Raw genomic sequence first — 25,751 nt, 5'->3', positions numbered from 1 at the left:
TCATTCTCACGGGTACAGTGCCCTTTCTTTTCGCTTAGGTACCTGAAACAGCAATAGATCATCCAACGGCACATGCAAGTACCATGTGATTGCGCGGCCCAAACGTCCGCCGCGAATCACGTACAGAGAAACAAAAATGTACCAGGAACATGCTGTCTGTATCAGTACCGCCTCTCTGTTGCGGAGTTGACCACTGTGAGTGTAGTAAAAGAGCTTTTCTATCGTGGTAGTACATTCTGGGACAATGCTAATGTGGTCGAGTTCGTCAAGCCCTTCTACCCCTTACCCTCTCTCCAAGCTTGATATCATCGCCTTCCAAAAACAGAAAACACCCGTAATCTCGCTTTCCCTTCCCCTGCTAGGCATGTCGTTCTCAGGCGAGAGATCTCCGCGGCAACCTCATCCGCCGAACCTTTTCCTTCCTCCCAAACCAAGAAAACCCCTGTTCGGACCGAACTGACGACTATTACGCGATATAGGAAAATTGGGGTAATATGACGCAACAGCAAGACCCCGTTGTCTCCGTCTTCAAAGCCGTGTCAGGGAGTAGAGACCAGGGAAAGGTGCGCAACTTTGAGTACGCTAACCAAGGGGAGGCAGTGGCGATTATCTCGGGCATCATGCCCGGTGAACCAATTGGGGGGTCATTAGGCGAGAAAGGAATTTTTCCCGTGGCTAATGGCAGATCATCAGGTAAGTTTGTGAGACTGTTGGTGCTAGAGGAAGCGGGCTGAGGCTTTCGTCATAGCTGAACGTATAGTTTACCTTTCGCTACCACACGAGCATGCTCTACACCGATTGCCATTCGAGACAAGCGCAAAGTTCAACTTGGTGTACGTACATGACTGAATTATCCCTACAGAGTGCTCCCAACAAACTTACATGATTGAGCATGTAGCTTTACTGGTCTGTGCTTATGACATACACTCGGCAGTCTCCTCCCCACCTTCCCCACTGAACCCCTACTATATTGCGAACACTTGCCGCACGCCCTCGGCACTCGACATCATATTTATGGAGCCAGATAAGCCAGCCGGATTTACTGTATATGACCGACTCGGGTTCTCTGTGGGGTATGAGTTGCTAGTTTGGGTGCAAGTATGTATGTCTGGCGTGAACGGGGCGGCCGCGCGGAACAAAGGACCGTTGCAGAAGGGCCGAATCAACATGTGGTACGCGTTGCGTGCTAACGTTCATGGTGACAAGGTACGCGAAAAGTCCATGTCTTGAAAGGTCGTTGGAATTCGTGCGTGTTGAACGCCATCAGCTCATTGGACTCAAGCCGACCAGTGTATCTGAGCCGGCTGCAATGTAATCTTTACCTCAGCCATTGACTGGATCAGAGCTCTGCGCAGGCAGCATTTTGATTGCAAATCCCTGGTCGAAGGACTGTTGTAAACCCCGGTTTCGCATCCTTTCGGGCACATCTTCCGGGAGCCAATAAGAGCAACCACTTGTTATGTCATCCCTGTCGCGGCTGACTTGACGTGTGACAAGAAGTGGGGACTGTTGGACGTAGTCTTTAAGCGAGGCGCGATCGGGACGACATGCCGTGGATCAACAGGATCCGTGTTGTTGGGGCCTGGATCAGTTCAAGGTGACCAGAAAGGGGTGCAGACCATCACACAGCGAGGAAGACAGTATGTTGATCAAGTTACTCGTTGATGTAGAGTGAACTACTTGAGGGTGATATGTAGTAATCATCCCTATACATTTTGCTTTGTGATATGTAAACAGTAAGCTCGTAGGCATTGAAATATCCATCCCACCTCTCGTTCAAACGCCGTATCATCAGTCGTGACCACTGCAGCTCAAGCTAGCTGGTCATTGCAGCAAACGTAAGAAGAAGAAGAAGAAGAAGAAGAAGAAGAAGAAGAAGAAGAAGCTTTTGGTGCGCTCAAAATAGGGCAAAGCCCACGGGTATCGTGAAGTGGTTGGAAGAAGAGAGGAAAACTTGCAACCCAACAGTCTGCATTCGGTTTCGACGAACGAGTCAAAGCGGTGTGGGTTGCGTCAGTGATGAAAGGACTTGAATGCAAGAATGTTCAAGTTGGCTTCCTATGCCTCCATATCATCCATGTCTTCGTCGGTAAAGTCCTTGAGGAGTTCGAGACCGCCGAATTCATCAGCGTCGCCGGAACTCATGGATCCCATACTGGCCTCCCGTGCATTTTGGTGGGCGGTGCTGGAGGAGGGCATGGCGGGACGGTGATTGCTGTTGCTGAGCCGCGGTGTGGCGTGGTGGCCAGGCATACCAGGTGCAGGTGCATCCATGCCAAGAAGGCCACCAGCACATCTCGCTAGATACTCGTCGATGGCCCAGAAGCCACAGCCAGCGTGGCCCAGTACTTCGTTTTTGAGGTCAAGGACTTCCTCACGCAAGAGAGCGACATTCTCCTTGAGCATTTTGTTCTTTGCTGAGAATTCGCGTGCGCGGCCTTCGAGGCTGTTAATGTACTCCTTCTTGCGCTGCCTGCATTTATGGGCAGCGACACGGTTCTTCTCAAGATGGGTCTGTCGCGCAGACGAGACGTGGAAGGGATAGCCGTCTGCGGTGTAGGCCTCGATCATCTGAGGTTGCGACTTGGGCCTGCCCCGCTTGCGCTTCGGCGGTTGGGGGTTGCCGTCGGCGTTGTCTTGTTGTTGCGGGACGGCAGCGCTAGTTAGTGCACCAGCCACCGTGTCCTGATTGGCCGAATCGTGGCGACTGGGGCATTGCCGCTTTGCAGGCGACCTGTGTGGCGAGGCTTCTTGCTTTGGCCTTAGGGCGGTTTCGTTCCGCAGCTGGTCGACGGGAATTGAGCCTTCGCGGTCTTCGCGATTGAGTTGCACTGGGGAGTGTTCTTCTGGCGGGGTCACTTGGCCGTAGCGCTCCATTGTGGCATGTGTAAGTAGGGAGGGTGGAATGGAAAAGGGCTGCTGGGGCGGCATGGAGGTAGGATTGCTGACGGCAGTCGCCCACTTGGCTTGCTGTGGGCTTGCATTGGACGACTGCATGGCAGTGAAAGCATCACCAGCCCAGTCGAATGAGAATGGTTGCTGAATTGCTGTCATGGTGGACGGTGGTGTTTGCTGCTACTGTCGTGATGGTGATGTGATGTTATGGTGTGTGGTATGGCGTGGTGTGGTGGGGAAGTGTGTTTGTGCAGCCAGAGGCTGGGGCTCTGTTATAAGTAGGAGCACAGGCGTTTGCAGAGTGGAGACAGGAATCGAGCGACGTCAGATGAACGTGGGTTACGAAGGAGCAGATGTGAGCAAAGCGGAGGGGGGCGGAGAGGTCAAAAGTACCGCTGAGGGAAGATCGCCTGGCATGGGAATTCAAACATTGGGGCTTTGGCAACATGCGGAACTGAGGAAAGCGATTTGAACGGGCAGGGGCAGGGACAGGGGCCGATGCCATTGGTGAGCCGTGCGCCGAGTTACGTAGTGCGCCTCCCAGATCGACGATGTGTATGGCAATCGCGCCCCGGCCTGCGCCAACATGGGAAACGCAGACGTGAAATCTCGATTGCTTGCGGCCGCCTGCAAAGCTTTCTCACGTGTCCGTTCTGCTCTCTCCGCCGACTTTTGTGTCTTTTTTTTTGGGGACATGCATTTGTAGCCGTGTTGCATCCAGGCCTGCTGTCAGTCTCGCTTCTTCTCCACATGGCTTCAGCAGCCCTCTTCGACACCGTCGAAACACCAGGCACACAAGGCGCGGACCAATCCCTGTAATAAAAGCCTCTGCCCCAAACGCCTGCCTGCACCTCTGGCTAAGCTGCTAGAGAGTTTGCGCGTCCGCTACAACTATCCCGAATCGTTTCCACAGCACAAGGCCGGGCCAATGGTGATGACGTTTCAACGGCTCGCTCCGCGGGGCAGGTTGAGTGCCAGCCGTCTCGCTGTGGCTCCACACTGACCATCCTGAGCATCTTTCGCGGAAGAACACTCCGGGCCAATCACCGCGTCCTTCACTTACTGCTCCAACCCAGCGTGAACCTCACGAAAGCTCAACAAACACTGCATCAAATACCGTGTTGATCAACCGCTCCAAACTCCAATCTTCAGCCCAAAAAGCCTCCTGCGCTCATCTTCCCGCATAAGTGCTAGCAGTTACCGGGGTTTGTTAGTTTGCCAACATCAACAGATAGACCGTAGCGCACAACAACGACAGGCCACAGTACTCTGCGACCAGGACGCTTGCATGCACTCTGTCGATCACTAGCTCGAAGCCCAGACAAGGCTCGCCGTCTTCGATGCACAAATCAAGACAGGGATGAATGCACATGGAAAAGTCCTCTGCCCAACATGGGGAACTAGCAAATTCCCATGCTTTTGCTTTGAAATCCGATCAGACCCTGGCCATCTTTGCATCATCGCACATTAGCTCCGCCCTCCAATCAGATGCCGCTTGACTCATCTCCCGGCAAATCGAGGTATCACGCTCGGAGGACGCTCGCTTCATACCTTTTCGTACCGATGCATTTGAGAAAGGGTTCAACGAAACTAATCACTCCTCTATCGCATCTGCCCTTCCGGCTTAGCGACGGCAGACACAGCTGCGTCTGGGTGCCCGACAGAATTAAAGAATATCGTTCTCTGTAGTTTGCAGTACTGTTTCCTGGCAGACCCTGTTGTCACTTCCACGCGGATGAACCCCACTTGCAGACAGGGAAAATGTGGGTACCGTGCCTATCTCCAAAGCCACACAAATCATTGCCAGCTGCCAGCATTGACATCGGATAGTGGGCCTTTGCTTCAACGGCCAAAGACTTCCCGCTTGAGACCGCACACCGTTGCCCTGCGCCTATTCACCGGCAGAATCTTACCACAGCGTGAGTCTCGCAAACGCCATCGTACAACGTGGTTAGTTTGTATCTTCTGAAGAACCTCGCCTCTACAAGGCGGTCCAGGGTATGCAAGGACTCCGGTCCATGTGCACACCAGTGTAGCTTTAGAGAACGACGCAATAAGACTGTGTAAGATGGTCGATCGCGAAGTAGCAAAAGTATCAGAAAGTATTTTCAGTGAGTTGGTAGGTAAAGAGGTGACATCCAAGCAGAGTATGCCCATCATATTCCTCGTCCCGCTCATTCGGGTGAGTTTGAAATGTGGAGGTCTGTGACCTCCTTCTCCGTAGACCCAGCTCTCAGCTAGACAGACATGCCCATTACAACATTGGAGGTTTTTGTGACAGTGTCACGTGGAGTGAGTGATGCGTACAAACAAATTAGGGCTAGCGTGTCTTGGCAGGAAAGCGCGACGCGCCTCGCGTCGTCGGTGCAACACTGGGCAAACGCAAGCTCACCACCACCACCGCAGCCCCGCTATGTCCTGAAGTCTCCCATCGCGATCGCCTACTCATACCACGCGCGACCGCCAATACCACCTAATCCGATCTCCCGTGCGCCGTAATCGCGCTCCGCCGCCGCGATGGGATACATCAAGCAGATAACGATCCAGGGCTTCAAGAGCTACAAAGAGCAAATGCAAATCGAGCCCTTCTCGCCCAACTGTAATGTCGTCGTTGGTCGCAATGGATCTGGAAAGAGCAACTTCTTCGCCGCTGTGCGCTTCGTGCTGGGCGACGATTACCACAACTTGGGTCGCGAAGAGCGTCAGGCACTGCTACACGAGGGATCTGGTTCAGCCGTCATGTCAGCATATGTGGAAGTATGCTTTGACAACACAGAGGACCGCTTCCAGACTGGCAAGCCCGAGTTCTTCTTGCGCCGGACCATTGGCGCAAAGAAGGATGAGTACTCAGTCAACCGCAAGAACGCTACCAAATCCGAGGTCATGCAGATTCTCGAATCCGCTGGCTTTTCGCGCTCAAACCCATACTATATCGTTCCGCAGGGTCGTGTCACGGCGCTCACCAACATGAAGGATTCCGAGCGCTTGAAACTGCTGAAAGAAATCTCCGGTTCCAATATATACGAAGAGCGACGCGCAAACAGTCTGAAGCTACTGGCCGAAACCGAGAACAAATGCTCCAGCGTTGACGTTGTAATTGAATCCATCAACGGGCGTCTGAATGAGCTCGAGGGCGAGAAGGAGGAGTTGGAGGCATGGAGCAGGAACGACAGGGAGCGCCGGTCGTTGATGTACGTACTGAAGTCACGCGAAGAGGCCGATCTGGAGGCCTTGATCGAGAACATTGATCACCTCGAGAACCAGGGTCGTGAGATCAAAGAGAGCAATGAGACAGCCTTTGTTCAAACCGAGGCCGACATTGCGCAAATCGACATGGACATCAACAGACGCAAAGGTGACCTAGACGTCCTTCAAGAGGATCGTGTGCAGTCTGAACAGGAACGCAAGTCGACGACACTGGAGAAGGCCAAGATCGAGCTTGAGCTCAAGGCTTTGCAGGACAGCCAGTCGGTCACCCAGCGAATGAAGAAATCGCGGGACACGCAGATCAAGTCACTCCAACAGCAAATACGCGCACGAGAGGCGGAGCTCAAGCAGCTGCTACCTCAATACAATGCCAAGAAGGAAGAGGAAGAAGCTGTCAGATCGCAATTGCTCGAAGCTGAGGGCCAACAGAAGCGGCTCGAGGAAAAGCAAGGTCGTACAGCGTTCTACACAACCAAACGACAGCGGGACGATGCATTGCGTGCTCAGATTGAGGCCGCCAACGGTGACCTTAGCCGCCGCAAAGCCGTCCTCATGCAGACCAACGAGGAGATTGCCCAATTGGAGAGCGATGTCGAGCGTCTTGAGAATGAGATCGCTGAACTCCGGTCAAATATCGAGAGCGAGGGAGACGCAAGTGTCAATCTTGCGGCAAAAGTTGAGCAAGCAAAAGATGCCTACAAAGCTGTACATGATGAGCAAACGAATCTCTACCGAGAAGAGAACAGAGTCAATACTCAGCTTACAAACTCACAAGCCGAGCTTCGGAAAGCGGAGAGTGCCTTCTCCCGGCTACTTGACCACGGCACGAGCCGTGGGCTGGAGTCTCTCCGTCGTTACCAAAAAGAAGGAGAGCTGGAGGGGGTCCATGGTACCATTGCAGACCTGCTCGATGTCAACGATGACTACAGGGCCGTTACGGAAGCAGCAGCTGAGGGTGCACTTTTCAACGTTGTTGTAGACAACGACGAAGTGTCCACCAAGCTGATTGACAGGCTAATCAAGGACAAGGGCGGACGTATCACTTTCATTCCCCTCAACCGGATTCGGACTCATAACTTGGACCTTCCTGCGACTGGCGATATGCAACCGCTTTTACCAAAACTAAGGTATGACGAGAGATTCGAGGATGCGTTCAGGCACGTGTTCGGCAAGATCGTGGTTTGTCCTGATCTGACTGCCTGCAAGAAGAATGCAAAGCAATACAACGTTCGCGCATATACTCTCGACGGAGACAACGCCTCACGGAAAGGTCAGTACCGAGGTGGTTACCACGACCTTTCCAAGTCAAAGATTCGGGCTTATCAAGCACTGGCCGAGATTCGCACTCAGTACGACGATTTGCAGCAGCGGAAGCGAGACATTGCTTCAGAACTCGAGCAAAAGCGCCAGCAGCTTACCGCAGCACTGAGCGAGGTTCGCAGACGGGAACATGAAAAGGACAAGGGTGAGAACAGCTACGCACCTATGCGAGAAGAAGTACGCGTGAAGCAGAGGATTCTGCGAGACACCCAGGATAGCCTCGCGAGGAAACGGGCGACGGCTGCATCATTACAATCAACAATCAATCAGCTAGGCGCGCAACAGAGTGACTGGGAAGCGGAGATTGCTTCCAAATTTGAGAAGGCGCTGTCAAATGATGAGGAGCAGATGCTGATCACATTACGGAGCACCGTGCAAGACCTGAGACGACAATTTGCACGAACGAAAGAAGAGCGCGCCAGGCTAGAAACCCAGAAAGACGAGGCTGAGCTGGACCTCAATGAAAACTTGCAGCCAGCACTGGACGATCTCCTAGTGCAGCAGGGCGGCGCAAGCGGTTCGACTGGTCAGTCAACACGGTTACGAGAACGCGAACGAGCACTAGACGCAGTTAATAAAACCATCGCGAACCTTGATCAACAGATACAGGAGATCGACGCTCAGATCGAAGACATTCGAGCCCAGTTGAGCGAATTGGAGGACGTAAGAAACGAAAAGGAGAGTAGCAATCGACAGCTGGCAAAGATCATGGCGAGACAAGAGCAGGCCATGTCCAAGAAGGACTCGGATCGTAGTCGTCACACAGATCGATTGGCAGAGGTCAAGCGGGATATCCGAGATCTGGGTACTCTTCCTGAAGACGTTGATCGGAAGTACACGCGATGGGACACTACCAAGGTAAGCTGGGTACTAATATTTCGAATTCGCACATGGCTAACATTTCGAAAAGGTTACCAAAGAGCTCACCAAAGCCAACCAAGCCCTCAAAAGCTTTGCACATGTCAACAAGAAAGCTTTCGAACACTATGAGAACTTTACACGCCAACGACGCACTCTCACCGAACGCCGCGCCGAGCTCGACACATCGCGCAAATCCATTGAGAACCTCATCGACGTGTTAGACCAACGCAAAGACGAAGCCATCGCTCGAACCTTCAAACAAGTCGCGGCTGCCTTTGGCGAAGTCTTCCAACAACTCGTGCCCATCGGTCGCGGCCGTCTAGTCATCAACCGCAAATCCGACCGTGACGCACGAGGCGACATATCCGACGACGACGACATGGAAGAAGAAGAAACACAAGGCAAGAAGAGCAAAGTCGAAGAGTACACAGGCGTCAGCATTGCCGTATCCTTCAACAGCAAGCACGACGAGCAGCAAAAGATTGGCCAACTCTCTGGTGGTCAAAAGTCGCTCTGCGCACTCGCCCTCATCTTTGCTATCCAAAAGTGCGATCCTGCACCCTTTTACCTCTTTGATGAGATCGACGCCAATCTCGATGCCCAGTACCGTACCGCTGTTGCGCAGATGCTCGAGCGGTTGAGTGGCCACGGTGGCAAGAACAAAGATGGTGGAGGCCAGTTCATCTGTACGACCTTCAGACCTGAGATGGTACATGTGGCGGATCGATGTTACGGTGTTACCTATACGAATAAGACGAGTAGCATTGATGTTGTTGACAGGGAGGCGGCGCTTGAGTTCGTCGAGGGCATGCAGAAGGCCTAAACATGGCCGTGAAGTGGGCGGCCCGGAGCAGAAAGGGTAGGTAATATGGAAGCATTTTCCAGATGTCAACATCTCAGATGGCGGCTCGATCTGTTTCCTTGATATCAGGTCTTCATGATGCATGTAAATGTTTGCGGCCAGGAAAGTAAGCAATGCGTTTTGTATATTAGTTAGGTAGTCATGTTACGCAGTCTCTGCTTTGTCGTTCTTCTACAGCCTACCGTTCTCTATTCAACTAACACCGTGTCCAAGTAACACCAATCCAATGCTTGAAACGAGGTCTCGTGTATAGCTGCAGCAGCTTTTGCGTTTTCCTTTCCCTTCCTTTGCTTCTGTATCGACTAGAATCTTCCACCACGTATGCTGTGCGGATTATTGCCAAGAGCATGAAGCATAATCTAGACTCTGCATCGCGATTCCACGAAACAACGCCTTCCCTGTTCTAGTTCATAGAGATGGCTTGATCGCATCCCTCTGGCGGTCGTGCGCGCTGATGCGATACCTCGACCTATCCTGATTGAAACCAATTTTTGCTTTCCTCGGTCAGAGTGTCTGTCTGTGTATGTGTGGATCTCGTGCTGTAAGCGTCCATCTCGAGATCGGACACATTGCTGTACATCGTTGTATGTACTCCTCCTGCAGCGTAGTGTGACCCCTGTAACGCATGCGTTAGAATATTCATGTTGAGGATCGCGATTTGCCAAGGGGATCGCGATGTCCTTCCCGATCTAGCCCGGTTTCGCTCTGACAGAGCACAGGAGCTCTTCCGGGGCTGCCTTTGCCTGTGTCCGATCACAGCGGATGACCCGATTCAAGATCACTCAGCGCTGCCAGCCTCGGCTGTCAGCTGTTCTTTTGCTACTAGGTGTCGCCGTATTCTCTCTAGCGCTAGTGCGCTAATACCGGGAACGGGCTTATTGACCCAGCGCTCGAAACAAGCAGTAGCTTTCTGCCTATGGCTAGATGCAGGAGAATGTAGTGCAACCAGGAGCAGAGGCGCGGCCATACGCATGTATGCGAAACCGTTTGTGTAGGTCTGCAGATACTGTGAAGCTTGCAGTATGATTGAGTGTTGGTGTAGTATCGTGGAGAAAGAGTTCGTGTACTGTGACGTGACATTGCAAAGAAGAATGCGAGCTGCACTGAAGTATGCGATAGTCAGAGCCGTAAAATCGTCGCGAAATTGCGTAGCTCCAGTTGTGGCGTCTTGCCAGGAAACTGACGTATCGCCGTTCGCTGCTTCACATACATACTCGAGCCAGAGCTCTTCGATTCTGGTCGCGACCTCTGTATATGTTTCGGGGTCAATATATTGTTGTGGCGCGCCAGTCTCCCGTGCAGCGTTTTCTCCTACCAGGTAGGATACATGGCTCATCAATCTTTGGAACACTGGTAGTCGAATGTATTCTAGTGACTCGTGCAGGATTCTTTGCACCTGGACGGGTGTGTCTTTGTAGTTCCTAGTCAGATCGATGAACACCATCTGGGTCCGGAGATGGTCTGCATGAGAAAGATGGGGGGTCAGCCTGTGTCTCATATATCCCCGTACATGAGTACTTACAGAAGATTTGACATAGTGCACCTTCTGAACATTGTTTTGGTTTGGTCATTTCAAGCATCCGGACAGCTCCGTAGATGTGTGAGCGATACGCTTCTGCATTTGTAGCTTGGATAGCCTCGAAGAAGCTGAACAGGACACTCGTGGATACCATGTGTACTGTAACTTCATGCTTGGTCTGCGGGCGGGAAACAAATCGATAGTGTGTCCGTAATGCGTATCCGTATAGCTTCCACGAGTATTGTGTCAATGCTAGATTTTTGCTGTCGACAGCACAGTAGACAAATGCTGTAGCTTGTACTGCCAGCGCTAGCGCTTCGTTCGTACCATCTGTGGTCAAGATAGGGAGGCTATGCAGCCAGGTACGTCGATTCCTGATATCTGTTGCTTCGCCCTCGGACGTGAAGTATGCCAGAAAGCGTGCGTAGAATCCCTCGGTCACAACTGTTCGTTGCGAAATCCGATACAACGGCAAGCCACCGAAACGCATCCGAGTCTGAGTAATGAGCCCCGAGCTGCTGGTCGGTACCTTTGGCTTCCGCTTTTGCATTCCATTCTTTGCGATGTTCGTCATGTCTACGAATAAGGGTCCATCTGGAAGGCCAGGACATTCGCGACCGGTGCGAATGCACATCAGACACTGCGGGACCGTCGCATCACATCTAATGCGTTTCTTACGACACACTGCGCAAGACTTTGTTCTTGCCGGCATAAGAAGACCTCGAGATATTCAGAAGAAATGAGTGCATGGTATGGATGTTGGATGCTTCAGAGCAACCAATGTTCACGGGTTGGTGCTGAGCTTCATGATGCCTACGCTAACTAGAATTGGTGAGCTAGCACAAGTTTCCGGAAGCGGAATAACGCGGCCCCGCATTCGATTTAGAGTTCTTGGGCAGAACTCGGGCTATTCAGCTCTTGTTTGCGCCAGCAAGCACATCTCGGCCATTCTATGCAGTCGCTGAACCCGAATCTTAACTTAAGGTGCTTAAATAAATGCACATCAGACGGCGTCACTAGAATCGCTAAGCTAAAGCTACCTAGGTACGCCGCCGGCGAGACACATGCTACTCTGTGATCGGAGAATTACTTGCAACCCAATAGCACCTGACGTCACTTCGCAAGCCCACACAGAACATCGCCTGCCTTGTATCACGAACCTGTACGTCCGAAGGCTGGCCCACGGACGTGTAGAAGATTCCTATAAAAACACACAAAATACTGTCTTTTTACAACACGCAAAGTCCTGTAGTACTTCCCCTCATGTCCGATACCCCGGTGTGTACAAGCGAACTAACATATCTGCAGCAATGAATGAGAGCGAGGTGTGCCTGGTGGACATGACGTATAACATCGCGCATACTGCAAAATAGCGTGCTGGCTATTTGGGTACGCTCAAACAACATACCAACCCAAAGGCCTTTCCAGATTCCTCTCAGGTCGCATATGCTATACATCCTCTGGATTCGTCGTATCGTCTTTGTTGCGATGGGCTGACAGCTCGGGATGCCTCTTCAGCGGGGCCAGTCGCTGCCCTATCTCGGATCTCGATCCCGGCTGGGCACTCCCCGCTTGTGTGCAGGGCCATTGCTAAACGCGTCCAAATTTATCTGCCCACTTCGAGGCCGCAATGTGACGCTTTTTCCGATAGTGTATTGACATTGCAGGCTTTGATTGGCGGATGCATACCCGCCTATCACTGTTCTGAAAGATGCGAGTCTCATCCCCAGCAGCACCTTCACCACCATCGGACAGCCACTCGGTCGTTGACAACTTGTGCTATGCAGCAAATCCCACTTGGGCAGTCCAGCGATGGACAGGGCAGGAAGGCCGCGATCCAGAAGATGATGCCGCAGCACGGTAACGAAAACTCGGAGAGATCCGACAAAGAGGAACGAGTGTAAGTGTCTCCACTCCCAGACCAAGCCACTATATTCTAACCCATTCTTATAGCGTAAGAGCATGCAAAACATGCCGCAGACGAAGTACATACTCTTGTTCATCCGTACTCCATTGTCGGTGCTGACAACACCCCAGAAGTCAGGTGTTCTGGTGATACACCGCGTTGCGCCAGCTGCGAACGCGGCAACTTGGTGTGCGTGTACGATCTAGCACGGCGAGATCGCTTAGGAGAGTATGTAGAACTGTCTTTTTAACTGATTGCGTGTATGCTCATTTTACAGGGCCACGCGGCTGAATAAAAACCTCGTCAATCTCCTGAAAGACCTTCAAGGGCGTGTCAACGAGGGAGATAGGAAGATTATCAGTCAGACCCTAAACGATGTAGGCGACCCGTCGTTCATCTGATTTCGTATCATATCCTGCAAGGTCATTGTTGACATAACTTCTGTTGCAGGTAGAGGATGACTTGGTCTCGTTGGGTTCATTGCGGTCTGTAAAAACGACACGCAAGAGGCCGCGCGAGCATTCTGCAACAGGCCAAGACGAAAAGCATAGTGACCACGGAGAGGCCTTTGTGACGGCCTCGGTGGGGTCCAACGAAGACCTTGACTTCCTTGATGAAGATTTGATGCGTGATACACACGCAAGAGAAACCGGCTATGTGGGCCAGAACTCCGAGGTCCAATGGCTACGGAGCGTACAGCGCCAAGCAGAACGCGGCAACTCAGACCCCTATGGTCAACGGTACGGCCCCCCTGGCACGAGTCTTGAAGCGATCGACGAACGGTCCGACGCTTTACATGAACGGAGGCAGAACGCCAGACCAGGATCGATGCAACACATCACGGACTCGACTTTCTACTTGGACAGCGACGACATCGAGATCGACGTCGCGGTGGATCCTAGGGATATGCCAAGCCCGGAGATTGCTGAGAAGCTCTTTGCATGTTACATGGACACTGTGCACAGTACGTTCCCACTCATGCCTGCCAGTTTCGAGGACCAATTCCGCCGCTACATCCAAGCTTCTAGACATGGAAACCCGTTTTTCGTTCCCGACTCATGGCGGGCAACCATGAATTTGCTCTTTGCAATTGGCGCAAAATATTCTCACCTTATTGGCGCTGAGTGGAGAGGTGATGAGAGAGACCATCTGATATACATGACAAGAGCAGTTCAGCTCTTGGGCTTGAGAGACACTCTGACTTTCCTTGCAGCTCCCAGCCTCGACAGAATTCAAGCCGTGAGTTTTTCTTGGTCCTCATCTGCTAGGAGGAAAACAACTGACACGTACTCTCAGACAGGAACGTTGGCGTTTTACTTTCTTGTGATTGGGCGTGTGAGCAGAGCATGGATTATGATAGGACTTTCTATCAGGCTTGCCTTGGCGCTCGGTCTACACCTACGCAACGAGGACACTTCACTGAGTGGTTCTAGGAGGGAGTCGTTGGTAAAAACGTGGTGGTGTTTGCACTCCATAGAGTGTCTCGTCTCCTCCATCACTGGCCGACCCCCAGTCATCGGAACCGAAGATTGCACTGTATCGCTGCCACAGCATTACCCCGAATCACCGACCCGACAAACGTCTCGCGTTCGCACCGACTATGGCTCGCCCCAGATGGCTGCAAGTAGTAAAAGTCCCGAGTCTAGCGACCGGGATACAGACAGGAGCCACTATCTGTATACGTATATTACCCTGACTATCATCCAACAGAAGGTCCTTCTCAACCTGTATTCACCTCGAACTGCAGCAAGATCTTGGCAGGTACGTGTACTCTTCTTCCAATCGAATGGTTCACTGTTAACAACTAATTCCTCCTGCGACTCTATGGCCATATTCTGACTAGTATGTCTACAGTACGTTCAAACGAAAATCGCAGAGTTGCTCAAGGAATTAGAGGGCTGGGTACAGACGGCTCTGCCACCCGAGGATGCCCGTCCTAGTACTTGGAGTCAACGACCTGACCTCAACCGTGAGCGGTTCCTGCTCAGAATCTACTATTGGAGTACGAAGGTTCTCATCACCAGACCTTGTCTCTGCCGCATCGAACGTAGGATATCAACAGAGAGTTCCAAGTCTATGAACTTCAACACCGACACTGCCGAGACTTGTGTCGAAGCAGCTCGACAGATGTCGATGTTGTTTCCCGAGGAGCCAGATCCAGGCTTTATCTACTCTCAAGGACCATGGTGGGATGTGGTTCATCTCAGTAAGTCTACCGTGGTCGAGAACAGAGCTTCATTGATGCTGATTGACTTAACTTTAGTAATGCAAGCTCTAGCCGTATTGCTGCTCGAGATGACGTACGAGGGGAAGCATCTGAAGGGCGAGAAAGCCGATATCCTCTCGTGTATCAAGAAGATGATACGCTGGCTTCGCGCTATGAAAGTCAAGGACCCTGTTGCAGCTCGGGCCCACAATATCGTTTATAAGATCCTCAATACCTGCGCTCCAGCTCTTCGGGAGCAGGTGAAGGAGCTGATTGCCGATGACAGTAACTGGACCCCTGATCCTACACAGGCGGCACGTTCCGGTGCATCCTCTACGTTGCAGCCACAGTCGACTTCATGGGGCATGCCAAGCGGTGCCGGTTACCCGGAAGGGATACCGCCAAACTACCCCCCTTCACTTTCCTATGATCATCTCGTGGATCCGCAGCTCCAATACTCTATACCCACACAACAGCCAACACCTTCTGCGTTTGGTAACCCATTCTACACGAGCTTCGACCAAGGGGCGCCGATTGTCGAAATGCAACACTTGTGGTGGCACTCGGCGCCTTCTAGCAATCTGGACTGGGATGCTTTTGGAATGAATCTATCTCAGCAGCAGCGGATGCATCATCAGATGGGGCAGGGCGATACCATGGAGCAGCAAGATGAAGGAGGCGCTTTCCCAGAGCCGCCCAATTAGCAGTTGGGCCAACTGCTTAGCCGGACCCATTTCTCTTGTCAACAGTTGTATTAGGGACTCTAAACGTCCGAAAAAGAGATAGCTCAATTCACAAAGTCTCATAAAAAATGGCCAATCATACTTGTAAAGGTGGCGTTGAGATGGCGCCTTGGAGTATTCAAAAGGTTTCTTCGATACTTGTCCGCCGGGCACAAAAAGGACAGAATGCTCACTCCATTCGAGAAACTCCCAAATTCCAACGCCGTTGTATGAAATGGCCATGAAGATTCGTGTCATACAATTTTGCAAAAACAACAGGGTAATACACAATCGGTCATGACTCGTTAAATCAACCACTAGATGGCTGTCTCTTCTTCAGGACGTTCCTCCGCTGTTTCCTATCCGCTTCCAGTAGTCTTTCCCGATCGACTTGACTCTTGTGACCACTGCCCTCGCCGAAGTTGAATCCTTCTCCTTGTGTGACTCCGCTGACGGCTTTGCTCGCGCCAAGAGTGATACCATTGGCTCCGAATTTGCCCGCCATACTCTTCGTGCTCTGCTGGCTGTCGAAGCTTGACCTCCTGGCGGGGGTTTGGTTAGCGGGTGTGGTAGTTTGAGACGGATCCGTACCAGCGACTTCGTCCGAGGACCACCATCCCTCGGGCCGAGAGGTGGACGTCTTTTCCGTGATTTGTGAATCGCCAACTGACGCACCTGGGGAGTTGAAGGATATAGTTGATATCCTGTTTGAGGGGTCTGGGGTAGACACGGTTGACATTCTGTTGAACGGAGGTGGTGACATGATTCTGCTGCGGGCGAGCGAGGGCTTCTCCTCTGTGACCGTCCTCCGGTGCGTAGCAGGTCGAGTCGTCTTGGGCGGGGAGACGGCACTGGCCAACGACAGCGGCCTGTCTGCCAACGTCGTACCATCGATGGAACTCGGCGTCCGCGATTGCTGCGACACTTTCCTTGTCCGTAGCGCCGCTGGAGCAGTGGCACTCTCGTCACCCGCATCGTCTTCGTCGTAGTCTTCGCCGTCTAAGCCAGGGAGCTTACTGGATTCTGGCAAAAGACCTTGGTACCGGCCCGGTGATCGCAAGCGTCGTTGTTTTTGGCCCTCCACAGCTGCCGCTTCGGCAGATGCAAATTTGTCCAGTGCTTCAAAGACATGGGGGAAAACAAGAGTGTTGACCGACTCGGCCCATAAAAAGTCGAGATGCTCGTAGTGGGGGATCTCCTTTGCTATGGTATGAGACGGCAGCTCCTTTAGCATAACGTTGATGTCGACTAGACTGTCGGAACCACCGTACACAAGGACAATGGGCGTTTTGATGTTCTTGGTTGGGAACTTGGCGACCTTGTAGTACTTGGACCGGTTCGAGGTAATGGGGTTTGGTGCTTCATCGTCGTACATTTGAAACGTGCCGTTTCGAATGATCTGGAACCAGTGTACGACGCTCTTGGTGGAGGTGTATGAGTATAAATGTGGGTACGCTGCAAGCTTTTGCTCGGGCAGAATGTTGACAGCGGACCAGTTGAAGAGGAAGCGCAGGGATGTGTCGATGAAGCGAACGAAGATGGGCGGATAGAGGATAGACTGCCACATGGTCGCCGAGGGGAGTATGGTCTTGCGCCCAAATGCCAGGTAGAGTATGTCTGGAGAGGCCTTTACGAAAGCGTCGACAATGCCCGAGGCAACGCCCTTGGGCGACATGGCTGGGGCGAGCGCAATGAAGACATCCACCTTTTCGTTGAGCGTGGGGTGGATAGACAGTGTTGCGAATGCCTGGGCGGTTCCCTGGGAAAAGCCAATGTAGGATAGCGAGGGCTGGTGGGTAGTCTCGAGAATGTAGGCAATGGAGTCGGGAATGTCGTGGAAGGCGAATTGGTCCATGCTGAAGTTCCAGAAGCTGCTCGAGGTAGGGGGAGTGTGGACGCTCTTCTTGGAGTACTTGTTGCCGCGGTTGTTGCCGAGCCAGACGTCGTAGCCGCGCTCTACCAGCTCAAAGGGCAAGCATCGCTCCTTGTCGGTCAGGCAGACCCAGACCTCGCTGTTCATCATGAGGCCGTGGTGGAGGTAGACGACCTTCTTCTTGACGCCTTTTGCGCTGTCTCGGCTGTTGACGCGCACACTCTCCTCGCCGCGTCGCCAGCCCAGGCGGTGCAGACCCAGGAGATAGCCATCGCCCGTCTGTACAATGTGCTCCTCGCAGTAGTACCCATAGAGGTCGCACAGCTCGGTGAAGTCGGAGGCGTTGGCGATGGAGCTCCACACGGCCTTTTTCTTCTGGCGCGAGCGCTTGGACGAGGGCGAGGAGAGGTGGTTGAAGAGGCGTCGGGTCAGGCGGTAGCAGAAGTTGATAATGGGCGTGGGCAGGGCGAGGGTGATGACGGCGATGATGGACTCGAGGATGATGAGACACACGGACACGGACAGGGCGACGTACTCGCGGATGTGCAGGCGCGAGAGAAAGGGTATATGGAGCGCCATGGTGAGTGCCCTCGGGGCGTGTCCGCGGCAGACGAGACGGGCACACGAGCACTTAAAGCGTCGACAAAAGACGGCCAGGACAACGCATAGATAGCCCCTCTGGCGCGCGGGCCTCTTGCAAGTCGGAGCGCGGGCCCCTCGTCGACTACGGTGAAGAAGGGCATTGCAAATGACGTTCCAGACGAGAAAGCGTCTGTCCAGCCATCCACCCTGACATGTGACAACGCATTTTGGCCCCGGAGCTTTGGTTAGCTGAGGTTAACGTTAGCGCGCCGTTTCCGCCGACGGGCTTTTGCTCCGCCAAGTCACTCCACACATGCATTGTTGAATGCGCTGGTAGCCACCCACGACGACGCAGCCAACATGCCGCAATCATGTAAAGACATCCGTATGGCCTGCCTCCCCCCCCAGCTCGTCGACTACCTCGGCTAACCATAGCGGCCTAGGCGCTGCGCTGGCATTCTGCCTCCAGAACAGCGACTGCATAATGGTCGACCGGCACACGCCAGGCGAGTGTCTGCGCCCGCCCCTCAAATACACACTCCCCACCCAGTGCCAGCAGCTGCAGAAGGGATACGCCGAGTGCAAAAAAGGCATGATTGACATGCGCAAGCGATTCCGCGGCAACCGACCCATTGCCGTCCAGGGCCAACTCGAGACGGGCGCCTTTGGCCAGGGACGCGCCGAGGCCGACGAGAAGGCGGGCACCATTGAGGAGAAGGGCTACATGCTCTACGCCGGCCGCCCCTACAAGGACGTCAAGGAGACAAAGGGCGACGAGGATCCAGAAAACAAGGGCCTGGAGCGGTAGTGCGGGCCCTCGCTCACGACAACAGCATGCATCGGCGTTTGGGTATGAGCCACGGGGATTACGCCTCCCCGCTGTATAGCAAGCCTGTACATTACGCACACTAGCGATACATCACAAACATTTTGCCCTTCATGACACCACCGACTTGCCACTGCCTTGACCCAGCCCGCTTTCTACATGACAAACACATACGGCCGATCGAAACACTCGTCCCACCCTGCAACCCCGCCCTTCCAGTACCGCCTCAATACCGAACGTGCCTTGAGCGGACCACTCGTGCCCAGCATCCTGCTCAGATCCTCCAAACGCGCTTCAATCCAGCTCCTCGTCGCCTCGCCACGGTATATGGCTTCCACACCCACCACCACCAGCGGCCATGCCATGAATCTAGCGATACGTCGAGTCTCGAGCGCTGTGCGCAGGCTGCCGAGGAGGACATTGCTATAGGCTGTTTGGATGTCAAGCAGCGAAGCATCTGCTGGGAGGACAGTGAGTGAGCCCAGGGATAAAGTGGCGTATAGCGCGACGGCCGCCTTGTACACTGTGCCAACAGTCACCCACTCAGTGTACAAGGTGCCGGCTTGTGCCCAGTCCTCGACGGAGAAGGTCTCGATGCGAGCAAGAAGATCATAGGCCTGCAGTGTGTGGTCTGCATCGAAATCACACTCCAAAACAGCCGCTGATGCTTTGGCACGCAGTCGGTTTACACACAGTATTTCTGTGAACAGCTCGGGTGGACAGAGCGTGTACGGAAAGATGAGGCTGTAGATGCCCATGATATCATCCGTCACGTCATCTGCAGTGCTGCTCATCTCGACTTGGTCCCACGACGGACTGCAGGTGTTGGCCATGGACACGATACTGTTCATTCATGTTAGACCCTGATTGCAATTAAGATCTCACAGCAACATACAGTACGTAAAGTACCAACGACGGTATCAAGTGCGGTGCTTCCTGCCTGAGCTTCTTTGGCCCTCCTCTCAAGTCGACTATTTGCTTCATGCCATGCACATGCGAACGCCAGTCTGCAAAGGTAGGGTTCTGGAGCTACAGGTGCCCGTCAATACTTGATTCGAAGCGCACAATTTGAACAGGCTCAACATACCTCCAGACACATGAACATGAGAATGGTAGTGATTGTCATGTCCGAACACCTCGTCTTGTCTTGGCCAATGTACTCGCCCAATGCCCGCAAAGCTGCTCCGCGATGATGATATACCTTCCATCGGTTGGGGGCTAGCACTGAGCGGTCTGTTCCCAATGGTAAAGTATGGATATAATGATTAAGTGCCAGGCAGACCAGCGTATGGTGGATTGCTGGGGTGAGCAGATGTAAAGCCTGTTGAGGAAAGGGCACGAGTACGGGATTGGGTGCTAGCTCTCCAGCTGCCTTGTATGATGTATGGATGCGCAGGTTGTCTAGTAGCGTCGCGATCAGTTCTAGATGCACAGTGTCAGGTCACGAGTCACTCACAGTATTGAACAGCTTGCACCACTTCCGAGGTCTCATCCACAAGGTCCCCGTATATCGGTACATTCTGCAGTCGTAAAACCTGCAGTAGACGTTTCAACCGCTGAAGTGGATTGCGATTCGAGCGCAACAGCTTTGCAGCTTCGTCGTATGCGTCGCTTGCCACAATCTCCTCAATCTTGGCCCTTCCGCAGATCTGGAATATCCTGGCCGCTTCTTTGGCACTCTCGGTCATCTTGAAAGACAATGCATGGAGGTCCGTGACCCGATCTCCAGGGTGGGAGACTCGATCTTTCGCCCACGCGGATAGGGCTGCCTTGTAATCTACGGGCTCGCCAATATAGTCTTCTTCATGCAACGGCCCACGCAGCTTCTGTTCAGGTGCGCTAGCTCCCTGGCATATTCTCCTCTCACTACTGGCTGTGGACTCGACGGTGTAGATCTTTGGCGAGCTGCCATCCTTCTTCCTCCTTCGCCTAGAAGTCACCTTGCCCGGCTGGATCCATTGGAGCGGTTTCGCGTCATCATAACCAGAGCATTGCCGACCGGCTTTCTGACACTTGATGCAGTGCGGTAGCGTATTGTCGCACACTAGTCGCCGTTTGAGACACTCCCAGCATTGACGGGTTGCTTTGTTTTCTCCTGTTTTGGTCATGGTCGCGGACAGGATTGCTTGGGTGCAATGGGAAGGTATGGTCCAAGTGGTGGTTGCGGCGGATCTAAACGCCTAGTAGAAGCGAGCATTCTGCAGCTTTATTGCTACAGAGGGCTTAAGCTGACAATTCAGCATAACACTACCCAGGTAGTGGCTGGTCGATGGTGATAGGTGTAATTAAACGACGTGCACGTCTTGGCAATGGTTATTCCTGCGTTGGTTCTAGTCATAGTATGGCGGCTTACTTGTGGGCACATGTAGCTGGGGGCCTTGGGCCAGCTGGGATTCGGAGGTGCCGAACACAGGTTTGTGCTACCAGCTGTGTGGAACAAATGCCATGATCGAAGCATACAGGGCGACGGCTTTGGCATCTGGTTGGCTGTGATGAGGTTCATGGATGGTGCGGCAGAGACGAGCGGCGCGCACGATCGAGCCAGCACTTGCGTCGTCCAATGCCTTGCAGGCAGCACCAAGATGAAACACATCGGTCCTGGCACTCGCATCCGCATACCACGACCGCGACCCTTTGCACATCTCTACTAATTAAAGGTTTGCCAAGGGATGGAGACTCGGATCATGAGTATCATCAGTTTGTTACAACAGTACCACACTAGAACTATGCGAGTGCTAGATGTATCTTTACGAACTAGCACAAGTATTGCACACAAGGGTCGTCCGCCTCTTTTGGATGATTGCTGGTGTCTTCCGCAGGCAATGTGTCAAGGAGAAGGCATAGTAATGACGTGGTAGTCCAACTGCGATGGACAATGAGAATATTGTTCGTGGCCGAATTGGACAAGTAGAGAAGAATAGCGAGCGCGCAACGTTGCTCATGTATATCAGACCCCCATCCGAGGTGGAAAACAGTTCCGTGGCGTGCCTGAGTCAGCCCATGCTCACCCAATCAGCATCTAGTACCTTGCCTCTCTGCTTTCCACGCCCTCGACTTTCCTCCACATTCCGCGTCGGCGCCGTTCCGCCCTCCCGCCTGGCCGACGCAACCCATCAAGCGTCCCGAGGCTGCGACGATGCTTGGGTCTATAGATTTCGAGGGCGCGGCATCCATCTCCACGGCCACTCATACACATCTCTCTAACTTGTAGACTGCTGGCCGAATATTATATTCTGGGTATTTGTTTACCTGCACCAAGCTCCGCCAGGATGCCGTCGATATCCCTCACCCTTCGCACAGCGCGCACCTTTTCGCGAAGCACAACAAAAGTACTCACATATCGTTGACCCATGCCAAGCTATAATTAACCCTGTCAGACATACCTCAACCTCTCGCGCTCCTTCTCGTCGTCTCTCCGCCGCAATGAGATCAACAAGGTCTATCCAAGTGCCGCAGCGGCCATTGAGGACATGTCGTCCGACAGTACGCTTTTGTGCGGAGGCTTCGGTCTCTCCGGTGTCCCAGATACACTCATTCACCAAGTAAAAAACACACCAAGAATCACAGGCCTAACTGCCGTGTCGAACAATGCTGGCGTGGTTGGAGGAGGTCTGGGCTTGTTGCTAGAAAGCAAGCAAGTCAAGAAGATGATTGCAAGCTACGTGGGCGAGAACAAGGTCCTCGAACAGATGTATCTGACTGGCGAGTTGGAGCTGGAACTCACACCCCAAGGCACACTAGCAGAAAGGTGTAGAGCAGGCGGCGCCGGCATCCCAGCATTCTACACACCCGCTGCTTTTGGCACCGTCGTGCAGACCGGCGAACTAGCACTCAAGCATAACAGCGATGGCAGCGTAGCACAGTACTCCACACCCCGCGACGTCAAGGTCTTTGCCGGCAAGAGCTATGTAATGGAAGAGAGTATCAAAGGCGACTACGCCTTCATCAAAGCCTACAAAGCCGACCGCCTCGGCAACGTCGAGTTCCGCTTCTCAGCCCAAAACTTCAACGGCGCCATGGCCCGCAACGCCAAAGTAACAATCGTAGAAGCCGAGCACATTGTCGAAGTCGGCGACATTGCACCAAACGCCGTCCATGTCCCCGGCATCTACGTCGACCGCGTCATCCAATCCACGGCCGAGAAGAAGATTGAAAAAGTCGTCAACGCAAAGGACCCCCAGGAAGCCGTTTCTGCCCTGGGCGCTGGCGACGCAGCCTCGAAGCGCGAACGCATCGTGCGTCGTGCAGCCAAGGAGTTCAAGAACGGCATGTATGCGAACCTAGGAATCGGCATGCCTATGCTCGCCCCCTCCTTTGTCGACCCCTCCGTCGAAGTCCAACTCCAGTCCGAAAACGGCATCCTGGGTCTCGGACCTTACCCACAAAAGGGACTCGAAGATCCCGATCTCATCAACGCGGGTAAAGAGACCGTCACGCTTCTCCCCGGCGCATCGTGCTTTGGCTCAGAAGAGAGCTTCGGCATGATTCGTGCGGGCAAGATTGACCTGACCATCCTCGGCGCTATGCAAGTTTCTGCGAGAGGCGACCTGGCGAACTGGATGTTGCCGGGTAAGGTCAAGGGCTTTGGTGGTGCCATGGATCTAGTGTCGAATCCGCAGGCTACCAAGGTTGTCGTCACCATGGAACACACGGACAAGAAGGGAAGGCCGAAGATTCTCAAGCAGTGCGAGTTTCCGCTTACGGGCAAGGCATGTGTAAGCCGGATCATCACAGACTTGGTGAGTAACCCCTTTTCGATGCGAATGCTGGAACTTGAGGCTGACGTTGGGTAGTGTGTGTTCGATGTCGACTTTACCGAGGGCTTGACACTGGTTGAGCTTGCGGACGGTGTTACCGTAGACGAAGTGCGGTCAAAGACTGGTGCAGACTTCAAGGAAGCGGCAGAGATCAAGCCCATGTTGTAGAGACTCCAGCTGCTTTACCACACGTAGTCCTCATGCTCGCCCAAAAATACCAATGTGTTCCCTTGCACATATAGTACATGTCTACATCTATAATCCCGGAGCCGCTGTGAAAAGTTGACAACAAACATGACCCAATGAAGATGCGAATACTATAATCACAACACACCACCAATCTACTCCGTCCTAGTCTTGAGGCTGCCACTTGCCCCGTCAACCGCAGGATCGTAGTCGCCGCCAGTCTTCAGACCACGACTCCTCGCAGACACCAGAGTAGGACTCTTCAACGGATCACCCTCGGCAGCCTCAACATCACTCTCGTCGCCATCAATACCCGCCTCACGCCGCCTCCTCTGCCTCTCTAACCACTCCTCATCTTCCTCGTCCTCACTGTCCTCGTCCCCAACAACACCATACCTGCCCTCAGAGCCACTGCCGCTACCATGCTCAGGGTCCTTGATGAAGTTATCAATGATCCAGTACTGCAACGCGTTCATAATCAAGGGGAAGATAAACATGACGAAAGTGATCTGTAGCGCCGTGTTTCCTTCAGTCCAGCGAAGTGCCCAGTCTCCCACCCATGCGATCCAAGGCAGGAAAGCGAAGATGGCGAGGACACAGAGTTTCATGCCGATGAGGCCGAGAAAGTAGATGATGGACTGCTTGAGCCACCAGGTTGCGCGTGGCGGCTGGCCGTAGTTGCCACTGCGGATCGACTCTGGGGGGTTGGCAAGGGGCGTCTTCGCGAATCCGGCGTGGAGGAGTTTGAGGAGCAGTACGAGGATGGGTATACCGATTGTAGTCTGGGGCTTGTTAGTAACGGAATACAGGGGTCTGTAGCAATGTGCTTACGTCGATGGCCAGGTTGAGGAGATAGAATGAGCATGGGTTCGGCTGGTCACCCTCCTCGTTTGTTCCAGCGTACCTGGTGGTAGCGCTTGTGGTCGTTGCTACGTCGAACTTGCCAGAAGACAACATGGACATGAGGACATTTGCAAGATGCAACAGAACCGAACCAAAGACCTGCTTCGAAACATCGAAAAACCAAATCTTCATAGGTCGTCGTGGAGACTCTCTCAGCCTCTTGACTGCGAGAGATGACACTGCGAGAAGCCCGAGAGCACCCTGCACAAGTAAGGCAAAGTCGCCCAGGAGGTTGCACTCGCCCTTGCCACTTTCGCCATCCATGGGGTTTCCTTGCGCTTCGGCGACTTTGCTGGGCTCAGCAGCAGGTGCTGCGGGCTTCTCAGGCTTGTCCTCCACAGGCGCGGGTTTGGATGACGCTGTAGGTGTAGGAATCGGTACGTTTTCGGGCGCCGCTTCTTCGTCGTTGGAATTGACATTGTCATCTGTAACGGCAGCGGTTGGTTTCTCAGGGGCTGGCGGCGTAGGTTCGACAGGCTTCGGCAGTTCGGCCTTGACACCTTTAATGCCCATGAGTTCTGTCTCGAAGACTGCATACACGGTTAGCCAGTGCCAGATGACTGTAGTTGGCCAGACATACTCAGTGTAGATCCCGCAGGAATCTTGGTGCCCATAGCCCGGTTGCCATACGCCAGATTGGGCGGGATAATCAACTTCCTTCCTTCTCCTACACACATGTCCAGCAGTCCCTGATCCCAGCCTTTGATAACCTGGCCCTTGCCAATCGTAAAGCTGAAGGGTGCTCCTCGGTCGTAGCTCGAGTCGAACTTGCTGCCGTCGCTCTGCAGCGTGCCTTTGTACATCATCGACACGGTGTCGCCCTTCTGGGTCTTGCGCGTACATTCGACCTGTTTCGTGACTTGGACCTCGAGATCCTGCGCGAAGGCGAGCGAAGGCAACAGCGCCAAAGGCAGCGCCAGGAGGGTAGTGAGGGGCCGCATGGCGGCAGTAGAGCGACGTGAGGTCGCTGTCGAAGAGGAAAGGCGAAGGGGTAACTGCGCGTTTCTCCGATAGAGCGGTGCACGCGGGCAGTACTACTTAAGCCACGATCAGGCTTACTGCCGAGCTCTCGGGGCTTCTGAAACCTGCGATGTGCGGAACGAGCCCTGGAAGCGCCGCACGCTTG

General features: G+C 53.4%; 8 protein-coding genes across 8 annotated transcripts; 4 read left to right on the top strand and 4 right to left on the bottom strand.

Annotated features, from left to right (window-relative positions):
- Positions 1–1,682: 1,682 nt before the first annotated feature.
- Positions 1,683–3,300, bottom strand: ACET3X_007638 (uncharacterized protein). The gene has a single exon (XM_069453806.1). The coding sequence runs from the start codon at positions 3,052–3,054 to the stop codon at positions 2,059–2,061; it is 996 nt and encodes a 331-aa protein (XP_069304801.1). The 5' UTR covers positions 3,055–3,300; the 3' UTR covers positions 1,683–2,058.
- A 2,112-nt stretch (positions 3,301–5,412) lies between these two features.
- On the top strand, positions 5,413–9,106 carry ACET3X_007637 (uncharacterized protein; the record flags this gene model as incomplete). The annotated part of the gene is made up of 2 exons (XM_069453805.1): positions 5,413–8,280; positions 8,333–9,106. The coding sequence occupies 2 exons, from the start codon at positions 5,413–5,415 to the stop codon at positions 9,104–9,106; spliced, it is 3,642 nt and encodes a 1,213-aa protein (XP_069304800.1).
- Positions 9,107–12,445: 3,339 nt separating this feature from the next.
- On the top strand, positions 12,446–15,480 carry ACET3X_007636 (uncharacterized protein; the record flags this gene model as incomplete). The annotated part of the gene is made up of 8 exons (XM_069453804.1): positions 12,446–12,564; positions 12,618–12,649; positions 12,702–12,798; positions 12,848–12,947; positions 13,021–13,809; positions 13,867–13,905; positions 14,425–14,776; positions 14,834–15,480. The coding sequence occupies 8 exons, from the start codon at positions 12,446–12,448 to the stop codon at positions 15,478–15,480; spliced, it is 2,175 nt and encodes a 724-aa protein (XP_069304799.1).
- Positions 15,481–15,808: 328 nt separating this feature from the next.
- ACET3X_007635 (uncharacterized protein) lies at positions 15,809–17,950 on the bottom strand (the record flags this gene model as incomplete). The annotated part of the gene is made up of 3 exons (XM_069453803.1): positions 15,809–16,040; positions 16,174–16,330; positions 16,387–17,950. 3 exons carry the CDS (start codon positions 17,948–17,950, stop codon positions 15,809–15,811), a joined length of 1,953 nt encoding a protein of 650 aa, XP_069304798.1.
- A 363-nt stretch (positions 17,951–18,313) lies between these two features.
- Positions 18,314–18,761, top strand: ACET3X_007634 (uncharacterized protein; the record flags this gene model as incomplete). The annotated part of the gene is made up of 2 exons (XM_069453802.1): positions 18,314–18,338; positions 18,397–18,761. 2 exons carry the CDS (start codon positions 18,314–18,316, stop codon positions 18,759–18,761), a joined length of 390 nt encoding a protein of 129 aa, XP_069304797.1.
- Positions 18,762–18,934: 173 nt separating this feature from the next.
- ACET3X_007633 (uncharacterized protein) lies at positions 18,935–20,887 on the bottom strand (the record flags this gene model as incomplete). The annotated part of the gene is made up of 4 exons (XM_069453801.1): positions 18,935–19,622; positions 19,675–19,808; positions 19,867–20,180; positions 20,236–20,887. 4 exons carry the CDS (start codon positions 20,885–20,887, stop codon positions 18,935–18,937), a joined length of 1,788 nt encoding a protein of 595 aa, XP_069304796.1.
- Positions 20,888–22,048: 1,161 nt separating this feature from the next.
- ACET3X_007632 (uncharacterized protein) lies at positions 22,049–23,704 on the top strand (the record flags this gene model as incomplete). The annotated part of the gene is made up of 3 exons (XM_069453800.1): positions 22,049–22,108; positions 22,157–23,518; positions 23,573–23,704. 3 exons carry the CDS (start codon positions 22,049–22,051, stop codon positions 23,702–23,704), a joined length of 1,554 nt encoding a protein of 517 aa, XP_069304795.1.
- Positions 23,705–23,877: 173 nt separating this feature from the next.
- ACET3X_007631 (uncharacterized protein) lies at positions 23,878–25,566 on the bottom strand (the record flags this gene model as incomplete). The annotated part of the gene is made up of 3 exons (XM_069453799.1): positions 23,878–24,504; positions 24,554–25,155; positions 25,206–25,566. The coding sequence occupies 3 exons, from the start codon at positions 25,564–25,566 to the stop codon at positions 23,878–23,880; spliced, it is 1,590 nt and encodes a 529-aa protein (XP_069304794.1).
- Positions 25,567–25,751: the final 185 nt, after the last annotated feature.

The sequence above is a fragment of the Alternaria dauci genome, chromosome 7, assembly GCF_042100115.1.
Source record: "Alternaria dauci strain A2016 chromosome 7, whole genome shotgun sequence".
Taxonomy (NCBI): Eukaryota; Fungi; Ascomycota; class Dothideomycetes; order Pleosporales; family Pleosporaceae; genus Alternaria; species Alternaria dauci.
Note: the sequence above shows the minus strand (reverse complement) of the source record. Positions and strands in the feature narration are given on the sequence as shown.

Excerpts from the sequence above, each read along its gene's own strand:
- ACET3X_007638 (XM_069453806.1), bottom strand. The coding sequence starts at position 3,054 with ATGACAGCAATTCAGCAACCATTCTCATTCGACTGGGCTGGTGATGCT.